The sequence below is a fragment of the Pocillopora verrucosa genome, chromosome 8, assembly GCF_036669915.1.
Source record: "Pocillopora verrucosa isolate sample1 chromosome 8, ASM3666991v2, whole genome shotgun sequence".
Lineage (NCBI taxonomy): Eukaryota > Metazoa > Cnidaria > Anthozoa > Scleractinia > Pocilloporidae > Pocillopora > Pocillopora verrucosa.
In genome coordinates this window covers 1,564,599-1,585,242 of record NC_089319.1, presented here as the reverse complement: position 1 = coordinate 1,585,242, position 20,644 = coordinate 1,564,599, and the positions used below count along the sequence as shown (strand labels likewise).

The 20,644-nt window shown below is 36.3% G+C and overlaps 2 protein-coding genes across 2 annotated transcripts; both read right to left on the bottom strand.

Moving 5' to 3' along the window:
- Positions 1-1,419: 1,419 nt before the first annotated feature.
- Positions 1,420-2,683, bottom strand: LOC131787948 (paired mesoderm homeobox protein 2-like). The gene is made up of 3 exons (XM_059105022.2): positions 2,584-2,683; positions 2,055-2,281; positions 1,420-1,827 (listed from the first exon to the last, which is right to left on the bottom strand). The coding sequence occupies exons 1-3, from the start codon at positions 2,681-2,683 to the stop codon at positions 1,420-1,422; spliced, it is 735 nt and encodes a 244-aa protein (XP_058961005.2).
- A 4,001-nt stretch (positions 2,684-6,684) lies between these two features.
- LOC131787977 (DNA topoisomerase 3-alpha) lies at positions 6,685-20,631 on the bottom strand. The gene is made up of 37 exons (XM_059105058.2): positions 20,262-20,631; positions 19,497-19,556; positions 19,131-19,204; positions 18,981-19,056; positions 18,739-18,847; positions 18,016-18,067; positions 17,573-17,664; positions 17,040-17,120; positions 16,588-16,628; positions 16,321-16,369; positions 16,131-16,176; positions 15,940-15,994; positions 15,602-15,676; positions 15,356-15,438; positions 14,938-15,035; positions 14,590-14,696; positions 14,106-14,165; positions 13,755-13,805; positions 13,531-13,605; positions 13,271-13,321; positions 13,019-13,097; positions 12,600-12,713; positions 12,378-12,447; positions 11,840-11,868; positions 11,695-11,753; positions 11,303-11,366; positions 10,975-11,071; positions 10,616-10,789; positions 10,029-10,114; positions 9,538-9,753; positions 9,372-9,408; positions 8,871-8,950; positions 8,617-8,760; positions 8,270-8,309; positions 8,084-8,143; positions 7,670-7,866; positions 6,685-7,133 (listed from the first exon to the last, which is right to left on the bottom strand). The coding sequence occupies exons 1-37, from the start codon at positions 20,478-20,480 to the stop codon at positions 7,099-7,101; spliced, it is 3,135 nt and encodes a 1,044-aa protein (XP_058961041.2). The 5' UTR covers positions 20,481-20,631; the 3' UTR covers positions 6,685-7,098.
- Between the last annotated feature and the right edge of the window lie 13 nt (positions 20,632-20,644).

Below are 20,644 nucleotides of genomic sequence, written 5' to 3'. Positions count from 1 at the left end.
CGATGGATCATCATTAATAGACTTGCTTAAGATGGCGCTTATTCTTTAAATGGCAGCCTTAGCTAGGTTTTGGTACCAGAATACACAAGAACAAGAAGGAAAATCAACAGGAGCATTTTCTTCTGCCCTGTTTCCTTCTCTCTCTTCTCTCCTACGTCAATCGTAAAATGCGAAAAGGGTGGAATCAAATAATTAACCAAATAAGGCACATTTGTTGTGGTGCTCGCTGAGTGAACCCCCCCCCCCACTCACCCCCTCCCCCTTCACACACTCCCTTTCCTTGGAGCACTGCCCTTTCTTGAAAGAGACGGGATCAGTTATAACTGAGAGAATCCAAAACACTTTCTATTGTTTTTAGCCAATACATGGTGTTTCTTTCCACAAAAGAAACGTGAAATTCAACGGATTTAACAGAATGCTCCATGAAATTTTTAATTAGGTTAGTGTTCACCGCTTAAGGGCTACCGGAAGTGCAGTAGTATAAGGTGTTTTGAAGTTGCCGGGTTGATCCTAAGTAAATATGTCTTCCAACTGTTGTAATCGAAGACGTACAAGACCCTGCTTTCGAAGTTATCTTACAGAAGTCAAATACTGAAAACAAGATTGTTTGAGATGTTGAAAAGACTCGATACCCTTAATAAGAGTTGTTTTCATTTGTCTTTCTCAAGTGGCGGGGAAAGTGGAAAAAACAAATCTTTGTCTGGAGGGACAAATTCCTCTAGATACTGACTGTATGATTATTCATAGAAACTATCATGGAACTTTGCAGCAGCCATTCTGCCGAAATCCCTTCTCCCTACTTAGAGTCCGTAAATGGATCATCTATTTACCACTTAAAATGACCCCAGGTTAAGGTGATTGATCAAGGACCGGCCATCTGTAAGCCCCCGATGTCAAAAACTTCCTGTCTGTCTCATCTGCTTGGAGGATTTCTGAGTGCTAATTCTTCTTGGACGCTAATTCTTATCGTAAGCTACATGCAAGTATTTATATTTGGCTCACAAAATTTCGAGTCACGTTCTTCACTGGCATAAATGGAGAAAGATGTTGTGAATATTCAAACTTAAGCTTTATTATTTCTTTACAGAACAATTCACTCTAAGCAAAAACAATTTTCTCTCAAATGTGAAAGGAAAAAATTTATATTTAACATTGCTTAAAATAAACTCTCTTCGTATGAATTAAGCTGTCAACATTCATCTTCGCGTCATATGCAATCCCTAAAATGGACTATCATTTCTAATAGCGTCTAGTTTCTATTTGTAACGGTAAAATATTTACAGACTTTTTCATTTCCGAGGTATTCATATCACGAGATAAATCCAAAACTCTTATCTAAATTCCCTTGCGTTAGCTGACGGCCTATTTTCAGCTAATTTCCCTACATAAAAGGCTCATGAGATTCTCGTCTTCTATTCTCTAAACTCCTTGTTCCATAGCGGCAATGTGTTCTTTAGCTCTCAACCGAAGTGAAAGCAGACTTGAGTCGTTACGAATTTCCAAATTTTCGACCTCGCCTTGGGCCTCCTCCGAGCTGGAGGCTGCCGAGTCGGTGGACTTGGGCGAGCACGAATCGTGGGGACTGGACGAGGCAGGTGGCGTGGGTGAACTTGGCATCGAGGCAAATTGAAACGCCGCTACTTGCTGTCGTGCGCATGTCCAGAAGTCGGTGTTGTAATACTCGTATGGGAATAGGCTGTATGGTTCGAAACCTCCACAAAAGCGAGCCAAATGACTCGGGTAACCTAAACCGAAAATGGTGGGTACATCATGGCGACGTTTTCTTTGTTGTTTGCGCCATTTTGCCCGTCTGTTCTGAAACCAGATCTGTAAAAAACAAATCACACCGTTGATTATTACAATTTGAAATTGCAAGACCCTATTTTCACTTCTGCATTTATAGAACAGGATTATCTGATGGTGAAAAGTACCGCGGCTAAAGAATTTTTTCCAGCTGATATTACACGTAAGTCATAAAGAGTTGGTTGGTAAGATAAACAATAAACTTCAACTCAAATTTGTCCTGCAATTGCTTTGTGTAAGTAAGAGCTAACCTGGACTTGAGCTTCTGATAATCCAGTGCTGTTTGACAGTTCAGATCTGGCCGCTACATCAGGGTAGTGGTTTAGGAGAAACACTCTTTCCATCTGATAGATCTGTGACTTGTCAAATGTTGCTCGGTAACGCTTCTCGCTGTCACCTCCAGTACATCTCTTCGTTCTTTTGGGAGGCCTTGTTTTCTCGGATTTTGGTATGATCCTCTCGTTAGTTTCTTCTTTGCCTGTTAGAATATGCCAGTTGGATCATAAGTCTAAAAAATTCACAACATCTTCCTCTTCACATCACGATCACCATTAACATCTTCCTCACCCGTCGATTTATAATGTGTTAGTTTTGTTTGGAGAAATTACCTTTTGACAAACTAAGAAGCGAGCGACTTTAGTGGATAATCCCTCTTCAGAAATTTCTTTAGTTGAAATCTTATGGGACTAAAATATTTTCAAGTTCCACTTTCCTCCTCTAACAATCACTAAAGATCTCCATAACTTGTTTCTGACACTTACAAATCTTTGCAGTGCTTACAAGATGGATTTAGCTGATCCAAGACTTTCTGAAGTTTTTCATCTCTCTCGTGACCCTGACAGAGCCAATTGTCGAAAATTCCCTTGAGATTATAGAACATTAATTAGTCCCGCCCAATTGAGTGAACATTTCAAAGAACAATGTCACAGCCCGAGCAATCAACCGACCAACCTCACATGCATGATTGTTCAAAAAGTGTCGTCGCCTACAGTTTTTTTGGGTTGGACGCATTGCAAGCGTAAAACGAGAAAACTTCGCAAAAAATGTTAACGTTACATTTCTACAGTGAAATACGAGTTTGGTAAAGTTTGACTGATAACTTTCCTTGAGGCTAACTAATATCTTCCTAAGGAAAAATATTTTACTTTTAGAAGAGTTTGACAAGGCTGTATATTCCTGCTTAAGTTATCAGTAAGTGACGTCTCCGAATGTGCGATTTTCCAGCTAAGAATGGAGGAGAATAAACCACACCATTTCGATGAAAGGAGTTCTATTACACACCACAATGCTGAGTCGCTTGTTCATTAAAAACTGCCTTATTATCAACGCTGCTCACGATTTTCGGACGTGCTTTTTTCTATTTTTCAGAGCTACTTTTCCTAAGGAAAGTTTCATCGAGTTCTTCTCATTCAAAAAAAAAGAAAAGAAAGAAAACATACATTTTTAGAAAATTGGCATCATCGCATCATGTTGCAATTTATACACAGCTTTCACCCCGATTCAAACGAGCGGCATTTTTGTGACGAAGACATGTTGCAGAATACAAATCAGTGATACAAAACCAAGGTTAATTTCATACTTTGGAACTAACTATACACAGACTCTCTGTTTTTCATATTTTTCCGAATTGTTTCCATGCGGATAATTCATTCTCGATTTTCTCTTGATTTGGCAGCTCTGGTAGCACCACTTGATTATTTCGTAACCAATCGACTCAATTCACTGTCCTTTGTGAAAAAATACACAGATTTGAATGCAATCGAAACTATTTACGTTTCACAGTACTAAGAAATAATGTGGCTATTCTGCTTTGAAGTTTAGCCATGGAATACTCTTGTGGCGTTGTGTCTTTCAGAATGTAACACAACTGTTCCCTTTAACGTTTCTCGTTTTTCAGGTCAACTGAAGCAAATTAATCGAACTAATCGTGATCAAACATCGAACAGTTTAAATTTATTTTTCAGCGATAGATCAAACAGTGAAAGCCCCGCATCAATACAAAATACTCACAGTTTTTTTTCGAAAAGTTCAGTTGAGTTTTGTCATTGCCTTCAGTTTTTTTGTCAAATCCCAGCAAGTTTGAAATGGAGAACCCTGCACGGTGCTGTTCAGGATCCATTCCTGATCGGGTGTAACCTTTTGATCGCAAGGAAAGTCAAAGTTGTAATCTTCTCACAATGCTGGCTTCGTTGCGTTGCGAACACAGAGGCGAGTCACATTTATTCTATTTGTGTTGCTACCAATATCACTCTTTATGTGAAAGTCCTTTAGCAACATTAAATCAATTAACGAGGATTAAATGAAAAGGTATTGTAGTGTGTTGGCATAATCGTTGCCTTTTCACTACATTCAATTGTGTGACTGGTCGAAATCAAAAGGTATTTGACTGTGTTGTGTTCCAAGGGTCTTTAAGGCGGGGCTGACACAACAATTAAGTAAATCAAGGTACTGTATTAAACCAATTAAGGTGTCAAAACGCGCGACATTGGACTGGCTGTAAATGGCTTTAATTAGCAATTCTTTGGGTGCTTTTCTTCGTGACTGCATTAGCACATGGGATCTGATTCAAGGTGCCAATAAACTCAATAATGAAATCATTTATCTCTAGTAAACGCGCTTGTTGAGTTCCGGTTCTTGCAAATCAAAAGTTTCTTCGCGGTACAACAGTGCTTGATTTCCGCATTTATCAGGAAATTCGAGTTTCTATTTATTTTTAACGAGGTGTTCATGTGAAACGCGAATACTGGTTGAATCATTGAAAAATTATCGCCGTCTTTCTTAAGATGTAAGTTCTCTCACGTGTGAACCCACATTATGCTCACCTCACCAGCGAGGTAACTGTAGCTCATGAGCAGAGAAAATTAGTAGACTTCTAGTTCGAATAAACAAGAACAACTCAAAGTTTTCTTCGCCCCGATAAAGCTCGCGACTAAAGGTTCAATATACTTTGTCATGTTTAATCTCCCGCACATGTGGTGAAATTATATATAGTCTCTTGTCCTTATATCATATCATACAGCCATATCTTACATCAAACGTTTTTGTATTGTTCAGTTGGACGTTCATACATAACAATCGAAATTGATTATCAATTCCGATCAAGCTTTTTTACTTTTTTCATGTTCGAGTTATCTTCAAAATAAGGGGCCAGCCGCATTAAACTAAAGTTACCAGTTATTTCATTCATTTCAGCCAAGCAGCATGACATCTTAGAAAAATGTCTGGTTTACATTGTCCACTTTTATATTCCCATTACACCTTTGTATGACGACAGCGTTTTGAAAGAAAAGGCAACACTTGTGCATTTTAAAATCTCGTTTACAGAGATCAAGAATTTCAAAAATCGCATCACTGCTTTTAAAAAACATTAGCCTATAAGAAAGAACTCTCTATGAAGTTTAGTGTGATCAAGACAAAATTCTCCGGTTTTCTTGAGAGTTTCTTCAATAATCATGTCTCCGTCAAGACCATTTTCAAAGTGCTGCTGTACATCGAGGCGGACATTGAAGTCTCATTTTTAACTATCTCTTCTAAGCGACTGAATCTGTCATATTTTCAATACTGTGATTTGAAAAGTTTTAGCTTTTGATAACAGTTTCATTTAGTATTGGATGGACTTGTTTAAGAAGTAAAACCAAGTAACGCAGAAATGCAACTTATGTAATTGTTCACCAAGAAGAACCACTGCATTTAAAAATTGCAATGTTCCACGGAGTCACAACGGTAATTATTGATAATATCTCTTTCAAAATAAAACTGTATCTTCTATTTGGATGTTGACAGTTTTGCGTCAACTATTACAAGATGAGCGAAATGCTCCGCTGTTTAAAGTATAAGGACCTTTCTTCCGGGATAGAGTGTGTACTATTTGGGGATAGCAATCTTCTTGAGTACATGCCGGCGTGAACGACACACACCTTACATGGTTACAAACGTTATCTTTGTCGTGATTGGTCGGGGTGCACTCTCAACGCCGACGAATTCGAGGAGGAATCGTTCGATTGCTATACACTGTAGTTTTATAATCCACGTTAATAGAACCTCAGGTCTCATAGTTTTCAGGAAGGTACATGATCATAGTGAATTTACAATGACAAAGTTTTCATTTTCAGATTCCGATGTAATTAATTAAATGACTCGTACGTGAAGCTATTCGGAAACTAAGTTGCGTCACAACTTTTCAAGCAATTTATTTGGTGTGATTCTTGGTGTAAATACCATTTTTGTTTTGTTAGCGGAATAATTACGAAATCACTTACACCACAGTGATGAAGTCTCAATTCCTTTGTCTTTGCTGACAATCATTTTGCTTCGGGAAATCTGTGTTCACAAGTTTTATTGTCTGCAAGAAATTATTTGTCAACTTTTGGCTTAACCAATATAAAAAACAACGATAAGCGAGGCTTTGTGTGCCATGAAGCAGGAAGTGGACAGGAACCAGCAACCAGCAACTGCGGTTGGACGGTCTCGGATATTTGAGGGCATAAACTCAGAGAAAACCAATGTGTGCAATTAGTCGACAGATGTTTTCATTAAAAATCCAACACTTGTTCACATCACCAAGAGTAGGAGTTTCTTTCAAATCAACTCTCGTATCATGTTTTCCCGTTGTGTTGAAAGCGTTGTTGTTTTGTTTTTCTTTTGCACGACAAAGTAATTAAAGCCACAACGAGTTTATAATCCCTTGGGGTGTGGCTTAAACCAATTTCTTAAAAAAATTTCTTGTTCTGTTGATTTTTGTCGGTAAGATTTCTAAGGGCTAATACCAATAATTAGAGAAAACGCAATGAATAACTGAACATAAAAGTATCTGGTAAAATGATTTAACAACTCATTGATCTCTGAGGTTGCGATCTACAGCTATTATTCTATAACGAATCACCCAAAGTACAATTAACGCCTGGACAGAAGTAGACACTTTAATTCAAAGGAGTTCATTCCAACCACACCTCTTTCGTGAAATGCAATGATTTCATCCTGTACCGAAGTCTATTCAACGGTGTTAGGTTTAGTTTTGTTCTTAGCGATGTTTGTACCGAAGAATTTAACTTGGATGGACGCAAAAGTCTTACACAATTTTGTTACGCACGGCGTTAGAGTATAAATTTCCTACAACAAAAGGAAACCAGAAGTACATATAAATATTGTAATATTATTATGTATAAAATCAATCACAATCCAGTTTCATGACAAAGAATTTGAACCATTATTTGGTAGAAATATTTCTGTAGGAGCCTATTTACATCCATATTGGTATCAACATTAAAAAAAAGTCTAATTCTGCGCACAGTGTCTTTATCGGTTCATGGGGCAGGTTCGCTTGGTATGACCTAAAAATGAAAGAAGAAAATTGATAGTCAGCGACAAGTAACAATTCACGGTCTATTTGAAAATTATTTAGCTTGTTCTCAGTCTGTGCAATTAACGAATAAATGTCCAAGCATGGAACAGCAAGTTTCTCTCTTATTACCGAAGTCTCCTTCCTGTCTTGGGATTCCTAAGAACATCTGACACTGAATAAAAGTGCCCGGTGCCATAAAATATGAAACCTTTCTTGAAATTAAGTGGAAGTACAGAAAAATCGTGGTTGCACTGAGAGAGAAGTTTTCACCTGACCTGACATTGGAAATACTTGATATTTTAGGACGTTTAGTATTCTGTCGGAGCTTTATTTCACCAGAATAACCATCAACACATTAACCGTGGTAACCAAACAATAAGAGTAAACTAGAGTTTTCGATATAAACAACTCGTTGAAATTCGTTTAAAGTTTAAAACAATACCAGAAACTTAGGTTTTTCAAATAAAGAGCACCAAATAGTTGAGCACAGACTGTAGGTGTCTTAAGATGCCTAGAATATCCTACCTTCTTGGTGGCAAAGGCCACATTTTCTTTTCCTTGTCCCTCCATTGTTTGTCGATGCAGATCTTCCAGGTTTGCTGTTGGCCGATGATGGCCCTGTAGTGTCACCCCATTCAAAGAAATCACAGCCCTGGCCTCTAGGTTTAGCACAACAGTAGAACGGTCGACCCTTGTTCGCTCCTTCTTTGGAAACTGTGCGACTGTAAAATATGGAAAAAAATCTCTTAAAGACGCGACTATAGTAACTTTGGAGGGCTTTTTCTTCTTTGGAGTCATCAAGGTCGGTCCTCATTTTTCAGTCGCGTATTCGATTCGCTTTTGTGAATGGTAGGATCATGAAATCATGTGAGTATTTTTCTATGTGATAAGCTATTTAGCTATTTTGAAATTGCGTTCATCATAGTAACACTATCTTACCTGACTGCTGGTTCACTACAGTGACAAGATGGTCCAGATTCGTGTGCATCCAGTGATCCACTGCAATGTTAACATAACCCAAGATAGCATTTTAATCAATTCTATTTGAGGCTTCACTTCACGTAGAGATGTAATATTTGACATTTTAACTATGAAAGTTATTCGGACTGAAATACAAAAAGGTACCTGGTTCGTGGAAAAGTTGAGTTTCTGTCAGAATTAAATCCTGAAAGTAAAATTGCATTTATTCGTCAATACGTTTCCACGGAGGGTATACATATTTGTAACCACAATTCAAGATCTACATGAAGAAAAGTCGCAAGATATACTGACGATTTCGATAACTTTTTGAGCTGACCGAGAAAAAAAAATTAAATTCAGTTCATTAAATACATAATCTAGCTATAATCAATCACTTCAATATTCACGAATGAAAACTGATTTTTGATCAAGAGCCAGCCACACTTTTTCATCTCACATATGTAAACTTGCTGGAGAACAATGCACATGATTACAAAACAATTGTGAAATACCTGTACTATTCCTGTTTAAGTTACTGGCTGATCTCAGAGGAGCGGTTTGTCCAAAGGTTGAAGACGAACCACTAGAATCATCATCAGCCCATAAAAAGAAACCACAGCCATTGTCTCTGTTTGAACACTTGTAGAATGGCCGACCTGAGCACAAAATGTCAAAATTAAAATATTAATCATTTCAGATTGCCCCATACTTTTCGGCCTTAATTTTTAAAACATAACACAACTAAATAACAGTGATCTTAACTCACCTTGATTAGGTCCATCTTTTTTAACAGTCAGCAGCATTGCAGGCTGCCCACAGGTACAAACAACACAGTTCTCATCACCTCTGACAAACAAACATTCAGATATGACCACATTCTAGCAAAACTTACTGCCTAACCAGGCTAATTCTCCCAGCACAGCTCTCTCCCATCACTGATAGTGACTCCACTGAGAAGGTTCTTCCCTGTAATGTGGCTATTATTTAACAAAATTTAACTAGGCCCAGAACTTTATATGTCTATTCAACAACGTGACATACAATGAGAACACAGCATTGTTGTGTTCTCATTGTATTGCAAGCTCATATCCCAGATATCAGAGGTTCTTTGAAAGATTTTACACTGTTAGAACGCGATGACAGTTTATAGCTGATGTGAACTTGACGGTAGATGCTCAATGTAATCATTGCCGCATCTGCTTTGCACATTTGTACATTTCTTAGTTTCCCTTGGTTTCTTAGTAATTTGGTTGACTGTGGTACTTACCCATCACCTGAGCCAGCTGAAGGAAATTGATTAAAACCTAAAATGAAAAAGAAACGACTTGAATCTTTTGCCCCAAATCACTCTATTAAGCGCTGGTTTTATTAGACGCGAGTCTCCCGTAATTTACCGTAAAACCCGACATATAATCGTTCAGTTCAACAAGTACCTCCTGCAAATGATGTGTTGTTTCCACCAGTTTGCCCCCAACTTTGACCAGATGGTTGAAATCCTCTTCCTCTTTGAGCGGGTGGTCTTGCAACTTGAGGTGTTGCAGCAGGCCTGTTGGGCACCACTTGACCACGCCCTGTAAGTCTGTTACCCCTATTACCCCTGTGACTGGGCTGAGGGGTTTGTCTTCCGCTTCCTCTTGTGTGCGAACCGCCTACGTATTGAAATGTTTGCATGTTATTAGAAAAAGACTACACCAAAAAGTATAACGAAGAATCGAGCTCATAAATTGTCTTGAAACTCGGGCAACAGGCGGTATTTCATGCTGTCATGAGACCAACATTTTAACCATTTTAATTAGCAAGAACCGATACTAAAAACTACAACAAAGAATCGAGCTGATACATTGCCTTGAAACCAGGACAACCAGCAGTATTTTATGCCGTCATGAGACCGCCATTTTAACCAAGGGAAACAATAAGTTGATACCTGATTCAGTAGGGAGCCTTGTCAAATCCTTTAAATCCAGCAGCTCTGTGAGAGTTCCATCGCATCCACCGACACAGCCTATGTAACTACCAACACAACAGTACAATGGACAGGTATAAGCGTTTGAAAGAGAAATGGACATGAAAAATAAAAGAAATTCAAATCGGTAAGAGATAAAAGATTAACTGAGATTTTAATACTTCTGTTCAACATTCACTGCTAAGTCAAGGGAAAAGCACAAAAGTTGGCATGACATGGCCCTGTGCACTAGCATTTTGTCATAGGCGTCTGACAAAGAAAAATTTGAGTCCTTGATGAATGATTGAGCCGTGGAGCTTCCAATTTCACAAGAACTACCCCACAGAGTGTGTGAGAGCGTCCTGTGAACGGCTGGGATCAGCAAATTTGAAAACATACCATGAGGTGAAGAGTAAGAAATAAGCATTTTGGTGCTCATTTATTTAATAGAAAAGGTTGTTAAACATTTGTCAGGAATGAGGGGACAGAGGAAAAATCTGGGTTCCCTGTGAGGATTTAACTCTTGCAATTACAACTAAGGTAACACCAACAATCAAAAGTCAACTTACTCCAGAGGCATCATTGGTGGAACAGAGCCTCTCTTAAATTTGAACCTAATTTGATGTACATCTCCAGGTTGACACTGCTGACATAGAGACTCATCAACTGAAGCCTCTAAAACAAATTTAGGGAAGAATATACTGGCACGACATCTTGGATATCCTTGACAACCGACCATGTAGCTGCAGATTGATAACATGGGAAAACATAAATAAAATATCAATAGATGAAACATCAATAAAAATTCCAGTATACTTATAGATTTTGTGAAGCCAACACTAGCCCTTTGAAAAAATGTGAACATGTATTTGTAAACAGTTTGAACAGGAGCACTTGTGAACACTTGCTGATAAAATGAGCTAAGTACCTTCCATCTTTGGTCTTTTTAAGCACCATTTGTTCTGTTTTACATCTTGGACAAAGCCGCATGGGTTCTGTTCCCCTCTCATCCCCACTACCAAGAACTTAAGTGGAAAACAAACAAACAAAAGGATAAGGCAAAACAAGAAAAGTCTGTGGAAAGCTCAATAATTCAAGGAGAAATAGTTAATGAATAATTACACTGGTGTTTCTGTTGTAAGACAAGTTATTTGAAGTGTTTGGCATGTACTTTGTTTCTTGTTTTAATTACTTAGTTACTGTCATCCTGCCTATTTGGCCATTATAATCATAGATGTAGAGATAAAAATACAAACCTTCATCAATGAATTCTTGAGGATCTCCAAAGTATGGTCTTAAAGCTTGATCCAGTTTGACTGCCTGTGGTGAAACACAATGTCACAAAACACATCTGTCTTAAAAGCTCCAATTTAACTTGGAAACAGTGGACAGGCAGAGCCAACTCATGGACTGTTCACAGCTGAATCATTATTATTATTATTATTATTTAACAATCTAAACATCAATCAATTCTTAAAAAAAATCAGCAAATTACAGCAGCCCCACATGGTTTAAACCATTAATCAAATTAAATTGAGAGGAATTTCCTTGCAAATGTTTAAAAAAAAAAGAAAAATGTCTTCATTTTCAAGTTTTCATCTGCAAAGTAAAAGAGGGCTGTAAACAGACATAAATTAAGGTAGCAAACCTCTTGCACAGCTTGGACAAATTGTTCCTTGTACTTTGCTATTTGTTCCACAAGTACATCTAAATGACAAAGTTCACCAATCAGTAGATATTGCAAGTTTAAAGAGAATACTTAAATTATGTCAGTGGTTTATAATCTGTCTCACCATCTTTATTTCTTGTTCCTTCACAAATTCTACAAAAGAAAACACAATTGGCTAATATTTTAAGCAAGGTACATATTTAAGTTTTTCCTTTGTTTTGTTATGTTTGCAAAAATTATTTTTTAGTTTGTATCTTTGTATATAGATGTTTACCAATAGACCAATAGTTGCTACCTTCACCTCAGTTAGTTGAAGACCAAGAAGTGGACAAGGTTTGTACCCTTTTTGAGAATCAAATTTCAAAGACTTTTCCAGGACTTAAGCTGATTTTTCCAGCACTCAAAATTTCACCTTAAACCATTTCATTCCCAAGATTTCAGAATAAATTCTCATTAGTCTGTATACATTTTTTATAACATAAATTCTAAAAACTTTATTGCTTGAGTTAAGCATATTTCCAGGACTTTCCACCCCTGGGAAATGTCAAAGTAAAATTCCAGGTATTCCAGGACCTATGCGAACCCTGAGTGGAAGAGAAATGAGAAAAAAAAAGGGTATGTGCGAGCAGTGGAGTCTTCCTGGTGTGACTTGTGAACTTTACCTCTTTAAATCTGCTTCAAGTTCAGATCTCAGTCTTGGTTTAGAGAGCTCAAATCCCATTAAATCATAACCTTTAAAATAAAAATATGTTAAGGATTAACTTAACTTTACAATTCTTCATAAATGAGGAAAATTAACCAGAGAAGGTAAATACTCTATCTCTACCATAAGAACAGGATGGTCACTAACAACATGGGGGTCATGTGATAGGATCTCATTGTACCTTCCACGAGTCCCATTCCCAGCTGTCCTGGTAAGAAGGTCCCATCTTGCTGCACTCCCACATAGCACCTGTTCTTGATGGTCTCTATATGCTCAGCATGAGTGGCATCTGTGCCTGTAGCAAGAAGGATAAAAGACATCAATTAATTTTTCCCTCCACCCATGTGAAGATGTGAGATGTGAAGCTGTCGTTAGGTCAGCTGATTACTTTTGTAACAACAGAAACTATTTTCTTCCCTTTTTTCTCTGTCCTTTGGATAAAGATAATTTTGTTTTTCTTCAGAGATGGATAGATCAACATCTTGGAATTCCCTCAATGAAGACAACAATGACAGTCACCAACAACAGTCCTTTGTACTTCACCACTGATCTGGATGATCAGACAAAATCATTTGTAAATACTCTTGAGTTACTCCTTACCTATGCCATGTTTCTCCATCAGACCAATCAAATCAGCTTCTGTTAACAGAGGAGGTGGTTTGGTTTCCCCATCAATCATCTGCAAACAATATTAATTGTACACTTTACACATTCTAATTTAATAAATCAACATCATGAGAGAGAAGCCCAATTGCCACACCCAATTTAGTTAAAAAATACTCCATGGAATAGGAAAAGAAAGGCCAAACACTCTTTGAACTTTTTATTTGAGAATTCTGTTACATTACAAACCTCAATAGAACTTGGCTGAAACTCTTCACCTTGATTGTAAACTGGGATTGTCTTCAAAGAGGAGAGAATCAATGCAAATGATTATCATGATGTAGAAAGCTTATGCAAAGAAGACAGTCATTTGACTAAAGAGCTAACAGCAGCACTCCACAATTGGTGTAAAAACATGATATTATAATTTTAAAAGTTCTTAAGTAATTTTTCTTTGAAAAAAGGAGGCCAAATGTAAGTTAAATCCTGGAGAAAGGAAACTGAATTACCTTATCACTCCATTTATCATAAGGATAAACTTCCAGATAGTTCCTTGCAATGATCATAAGTCCTGTGGCTGTAAACTGTGAAAAATGCACACCAATATTAAATGCCTTCTTCTACTGGCAAGAGCAAAGGTTTTTTTTTATCAAGCAGAAAAGACTTTTCATTGACACCTTGGTGCTCATTTTCTGACTTGAACTCATGATTCAACAAGCTGTATAACACAGACCTTCTCTCCAGCAATTTCAATTTCCACATTAGTCTCCTGACCCTTGGCATCCTTGAAAAAAAAAGTAATACATTTTCAGTAACTGAGAAGAGGATTTACAATCATGGTAGTAAAGGCATAACCACAAAGATAACTCACACATGAATACTAAGCAATGATATGATCACAGGAAATTATGTGTTGCTCCCCCTTAATCCAACCCAAACCCAACCATTCCCCATGGAGTATAACAATGAAAAATGGAAAATGTACAAGGCTATTCTTTGTCTCTTAAGGCATAAATGAATTCTATAGCTTTAAGGAAGAAACACAATAAATTAAAATAATTTCAAGACAAAGGAATCTTCTTACCTCAGAACAGCAAGCTAAGAAGTGCCTCACTATGAACTCGTATAATCTTTTTTCATTTCCCTGTAAATCAAATTAAACCAAATGGACACTGTGTAGCAACACTTAGCCAGGAAAAAGCCTGAACTAAGGATAACCTTGAAATATAAAATATTAAGCAGGCAGCAGATCTGGGGAATATTTTATGGTTCAAAATGCTATATTGGTTGATGGTACACAACTACTGTACATGTAAATAACTTATGCACTCACTGTTAACTGATGGACCAACACCTTAAATTCAGCTCTGTGTATATCTAAAATAAGCTTATTTCATTCAATTTGTAACATGCAGTTTCCAAAATGTGACATTTTATAGCTCTGATGGACTATGGTGGAATATCCCAGGGGGGGGGGGAAATTATTGACAGAATTGCTATCATTCAGAAATCCTTCAAAGCAGTGTCAAATCTCTGAGCATGTATTGGCATTTGATAAAAAAGCAAACCTGTAAATTGTTTGTATGCTTTGTTGGATGAATAGGAGGGTGAGCATTGTCTGTTTTGTTGCCCTGTCGAGGGCTGGGGCCTCTTTCCAACACACGAGCTGCAAAAGCTGAAAAAAAATACCAGGTCATTATACTAAAGTTACAGTAGTCCAACCTTAGAATCAAGACTAGTGCTTTGCAATGATATCAACCACATAAGATAACTTAAAAGGTACTTACAAAATGATGTTAGTGGAAATTATTCAAATAATAGTTACAACACAGCTTATAAGTTAATGTATCAATGGCACTGAGTAAATGAATGACAAATGAAAAAATGAATGAATGAAAATATGAATTTCCATTTACCTCCCCAGTTTCCATCAACAGTCTGATTTTGAACAAGGGGCTGCAGGTCCAACGACTTTGGAAACATGTTGGTTTCCGTACGAGGATAGCTGATGAATCTAATATACAAAGTAACAAAGGTACTCTACATGATCTTTATGTCTGTTTTCAAGAATCAGGACAATCAGGATACAATTTATTATTCAATGACCTTATGATAGGATAAATATTCATTACGAAAATTTTTGATTCATAATTTCAACTCACAGCCAGTGACATCATGTACCAAGCATAAGATAGTGCAAAAATAGGTTGATACCAGTACTTTTAATCACATTCAAACTAAGAGAGTACCAGTAACTGTATTAAACATGGCCTTCAGCAGGGCACCAAGAATATACCATTAGCTCCTTTAATTAGAAATGCCACTACTACCTACCCCTGATTGTAGAGTTTTTCAGCTATTTTCATTGTCTCTTTGGAATTTATTTTCAATTTTCGAGAGGCAAGTTTCTCAAGTTCCTGCAAATGTATTGTGTATGTTCTCTTAAGTGAACTGTACATCACCCAAATACACTAGATTCCAATGTATTATAATTATAGAGTCTATGTAAATATTGCAAGGTGTTTTTGAAGAAAAAGAACAAGGTATCAACTCACAAGCAATAATGATGGTTCCACTTACCACAGTGTCTAAAGGAAGAGGTCTCCACTTGCTCTTGGGACGAGATGATGTGGTAAGAACCTTTGCCGTAGGATTCTGGTATATGAGTAAAAAATAATAATGATAATAGTAGTAATAATAATAATAATAATATTACTTAACAAGTGCGGGACAAAGAATCCTCATGAAGAATTGAACCTAAGAAGACATCTTTTTTATTCTATTACAATATTATTATTATTATAATAAAAAATAAATTTTTGCCCAAAAAGTGATGGAAATGTAGTTTATATAATTTTTAAGTTATTCCCCAGTTACAAAAACATTTAAAATAGTTTAAACAAAAACTTGTGTTATACCTCCAAACACATCTGATAGATGACCAGACAAGGTAAGCGGTGAAAAAGTCTGCCTCTACAAGGATTTCAAAAATTGTAACAATAAATATTTTGTATAATTAAGCAATTCATCAAAACATGGATGCTAAAACTCAGCCAAAACCCTCACAAAGTTAATCATGGAAATTAAAAAAAATTAAGTTCCATGGTACCTCTTCCAGCTGAAATCTACTTTTGTTTCTTCCATCTCATGAGAAACTAATTAAAAGGAAAAAAAGGTCAAATTTTTTGGCTTAACAAAATTTATTTATCTGAAAATCTTAGTTGTAAATTTCACCACCCCTTTTTTTTCAAAAACATTTCAAGCACAATTATATATCAATACATAAAATAACTTCGTACCTTTAATTTTGTAAAATACTTCAGGAACAAATTGCTGGACTTGTTTATACTGATTGGCAATGACAAAAAAATTATAGATTTAAAACTAATGAAATAGAAATAACAATACTTGACTAGACTTTCAAAAAAGCAACAAACCAAAGCTGGAAAAATTCTGAAAGGAGATTAATTGCAGATCCATTTTAGCTAGGGTTTTTGAGAATGGAAAGTTTGTACAGTATGCTCTCTACTTCTGTTTACAAAGTTTAGATATCAACATTTACTTACTCTTTCAACAACAAATCCTAATGTTGGAAACTGGCAACTTCCTATGGGAAATGAAATCAAATACAGCAAACTTTCATTTCAGGAAAATCCAACTACTTCATGTTGAAAAATCAAAACATCATCTCTAACTATGATGACAACTAATCAAATTTTCTTTTCCTGAATATTCCTTTGCTGCTAACTGAAAAATTTCTCCTTTAATCTTTAATTAGCATTTCCATCAGTGCACAAATACATCCCATAGCTCAGTGATAGAGCATGAGGCCATACAGTCGTGTAAATTCAATTTCTGTTAAAAAAAACATTAATTTCTTTGCCAGTGTGCCTGTGTCACAAATATATTGTTTCATCCAATGCACTGAATGAATTACTTTATACCATAAAAAAGCAAAGGCTTTAATGACAAAATGTGGTTGTAAGGTTACTAGTAATATTTTAAAATTGATGCTTACCATAACTGATAAGGTTATCCTTCAAAACATCTGGAAAAACCTTTTGCAGTCTCAATGTCTGGAACCGAGTAAAGGCAGCTCCTAAGGCAACACAAATAAACAAAAATCAATTGTTCTCACAAAATAAGTAACACCACATTAAACTGCCCAATTATTGTTACAAGTATCATGTTTCTTCAAAAAAAAAAGTTTGTCATCACTTCATTCTGTATCAAAACTGTTAATGAAGGATTGACTGCAGAAGTAGGACCAGAGTACATAAAAAAGACAAATTGTTGAGGTTGAAAGAGATCTGGCAAAAAATGCACACTGGACCTTGCTACACTCAGCTCTTAAATTAAATGGACCCTTTCTGACAAATAAAAGCCTGTTCAAGATTATCATAATAACCCAAGTCTAAGACTAGTCCTAATGCAGTCAACAAGATTTGTTACAACACATCTCATTTAACATCATCCTCTGCTGTACATGTACAGTATAACACTGGACTTACTGTAAGTAACATTACCACAAGTGACAAAGAAAAAAATTACCTATCCTTAGGTCAAGTTCCATCCTAACATCCACTGCTTGAGACTGTAATAAATCAGGTTCAACAAGGTTCTGGACGGCTCTTGAAACTGAGCTACAATTGTTGAAACAATGTAATTAAAAGTAAATAATAGTGTTCTACACAATGTAGGTTGGTACCCAAAGAGAACATTTGAAACTTTTAGAAATTCATCAAAAAATACGCTGCAAATTTCCCATTATGTGTTACAAACTTTCAATTTAAGTAATAATAACCACATCACTAAGGGTGATAAAACTGCTTTTACTCTCCTCAAAATGGGCCTGGAAGTGAAAAAAAAAACTGCTACACAGATGTAGTATCAAAATAAGTCTAAGAAAAGTTTAAAATTCCCACTGTTTGTATATTTTTACAAATTTTGCTAGGAAGAATTCATCTAAAACAAAGGTGTCTCCAGCTACTTACCCAGGAGTAATTTCTGAAAACTTTGCACGATAAATTTGGATATTAGGACAGACTGCAAAAAATTAATTGAAAGGAAATTATGACATGACAAAGGTTGACTTCATTTGCATAATATACACAGGCCTTTTCAAAATAGCATGATGTATTACTAGCATATAAACAAACAATACAAGAAAGATCTCTCAATACTCTAAACACTTTAGTCTCTGCTAGGGTTTTGGTTCTCTCTTGTTTTCCCCTGACTTACCCTACCTCCCACTCCCCCAGTATTGTTTGTACCCATTAGCTGAGTGCCTAGTACAGTCACCCACAGGGGAATGACTAGGTGACTTCTTAATACAAGTTCACCGCTTGATACAGGTTCCAGAGTGAAGGGTTCCATTAGAAACGACAACAATAACATCATTTCCTGACATAATATACCACTTAATGTGAAAAAAAAAACACTCAAAAACACCACTAGCATTGATTTTGAGATATAAACATGGGCTAAATATACTTGAAAGATTACAGTTAGTTTTATCTGAGTGGTTCCATTTTACGTGACTGTTCAATATAGGTGAAAGACAATAAAAAACAGACTGTTGGGACCCAGTAAAGAGTGACCATGACCACTTGATAGAGGTGAAAATTACAGTGCTTGCTCAATATTTACAATTTCAAAAAACTCACTGCAATAAAAATGAAATTGCTTATTGTTCAAGTTTGGAATAAGTAACTTACCATTTTGACAAACAGTTATAACTTCAAAGCCAATGTTTTCGCCCTCTCTGTCACAATCAGTCCATATGATCAACACCTGACAGCCTCTCACCTCTCTTTCTAAAGTCCTCTGTGATTATCATAATTGTACAATTGCATAAGACATTAAAACATATTAAATAATGTAATTTTTTGCATGAAAAGACTAGGGAGTCTTTTTACAGAAGGAATGGACAAAGGTAGTTGTGGGATCAGTCTCTCACCTTAATAGGCAGATAACTTTCTCCAACATATTTTGTAACTGGAGCACTAAACAGGGCTACAGGAGCACAACTATACCTAAAGAAAGAAAACATTAGGCCCAAAATTTTAAAAATTATTTTAGTTATCAGAATAACATAATATATTCTTACCATTTTTGATGACTAGCTGTGAAATCTAAAGTCATCATATGTCCTGACAGAGATGTCATCACCATTTTAGCATTCTGTTTGAAAATGAAGATAAAAACAATTAAGAATGCCATCCCTTGAATGGGGATGTGTGGATCGAATAAAGTATTTTTATAAGTAACTTTCCACAGAGCATCAAATTCTCCTTGCGTTTAACAGAGGAAAACTAGATCATCTGGAAGGAGAATCTACCTGCCCATTGTGACCCATTTAATTTAAGGCCTTTTTTTTTTCATGAGCACTGTTCTCATGAGGACTTTTTTCTTTCAGTACAGTAAAGGTGGACTTCAGGTTTAGTATTTCATGAGGCTAAATATTAATACTTACACTTCCCAAAATGTTGTAGTCGAATTCATAAATCTTGTTGAACTTTGAGAGACCTTCTCTCTGCGAATGATAAAGAGAAAAAAGCTTGGTAAAGGTACAGTTAGGTTATGCACTCTCAAGTAATGTTAAAATATTGTGGAACCAAACTTGAAGTCATTACAACTACCAATCAGATAAGAGAGACACAACACAACAAGCCAATGAGAACTGGCCTCAAGCACAAGAAACCATGAGTGGCCAAGTCACAACTGTCTTTATTTTTTGTGAATCTGATTGGTTTGAAGACACTGGCAAAGCTTTTATGAACTAATAATGACTGAATTTTTAATTCTTTTTTCATACACTGTATCTCAGTTTGATGATTGTCATTTATTTCTAATTTGACGTTTTTGTGGGATATATCATATTCTCCATTTTTTTTTTCCTTTTCTTTTAGGTCAGGTCTGCCTTTGTATGGGGCCGATGACTCTTTGTAGACTACCCTAACAATAATGTTGTTAATTGTCACTGAATTGTAATAAATAAATAAATAAATAAATGACAAAGCAGAATAAACTAAAAGCAATGAAATCCTAAAGCTATAGAGGGTTTTGCTTAACCAGGATGTACAGACGAAAATATTTACTACATTTACTGGCAATGTCCCGACAGAAGCTTACAGGATCGACCCCTTATTTTTTTTTTTTTCTGTTTTGTTTTGTTCAGTTTGAAACAAGCTAATAATTGCTAAGAGTGTTACATAATTATAAAAATCTGACACTTTACCCTCAAACTGTGTCCTCGGGACATTATCCTAGACAGCTCTTTAGCCGCATCATTTTTCTCGGCAACATTCAAGATGCGCAATGGCCTCATGACTAATCCTCTGTACCAAAACCCTCTCGTAACGTCCAACACTCTGAGGAATTGATCTCCGTATTCAGCACTAATGAACGACGGGGGACGCAAAAGTTTCTGAAACTGAACTGCGCGTTGCAATGTCATTTGATCTTGAAACGAAGAACGGTGCCATAGCTTGCAAGTATGTTATTTCTCCAGATATATCTTTAAAATACCAGCAAGCTTTACATATTCCCATGAAAAGCATCTGTTGACCAAAGACTGCATTTCCTTCTCGAGCAAATCGTCCGCCATATTTAAATCAGGGC

Bases quoted from the DNA above. Each gene is read 5' to 3' on its own strand.
- LOC131787948 (XM_059105022.2), bottom strand. From the start codon at position 2,683: ATGTTCTATAATCTCAAGGGAATTTTCGACAATTGGCTCTGTCAGGGT. The intron at 2,282-2,583 runs GTAAGCACTGCA...ATATTCTAACAG, and splicing joins GGATCAGCTAAATCCATCTT to GCAAAGAAGAAACTAACGAG. The intron at 1,828-2,054 runs GTTAGCTCTTAC...TGTTTTTTACAG, and splicing joins TATCAGAAGCTCAAGTCCAG to ATCTGGTTTCAGAACAGACG.
- LOC131787977 (XM_059105058.2), bottom strand. From the start codon at position 20,480: ATGACATTGCAACGCGCAGTTCAGTTTCAGAAACTTTTGCGTCCCCCG. The intron at 18,068-18,738 runs GTAAGTTACTTA...AATTTTTTGCAG, and splicing joins TATAACTGTTTGTCAAAATG to TCTGTCCTAATATCCAAATT. The intron at 17,665-18,015 runs GTAAGTAGCTGG...CAACAATTGTAG, and splicing joins TTTTCAGAAATTACTCCTGG to CTCAGTTTCAAGAGCCGTCC.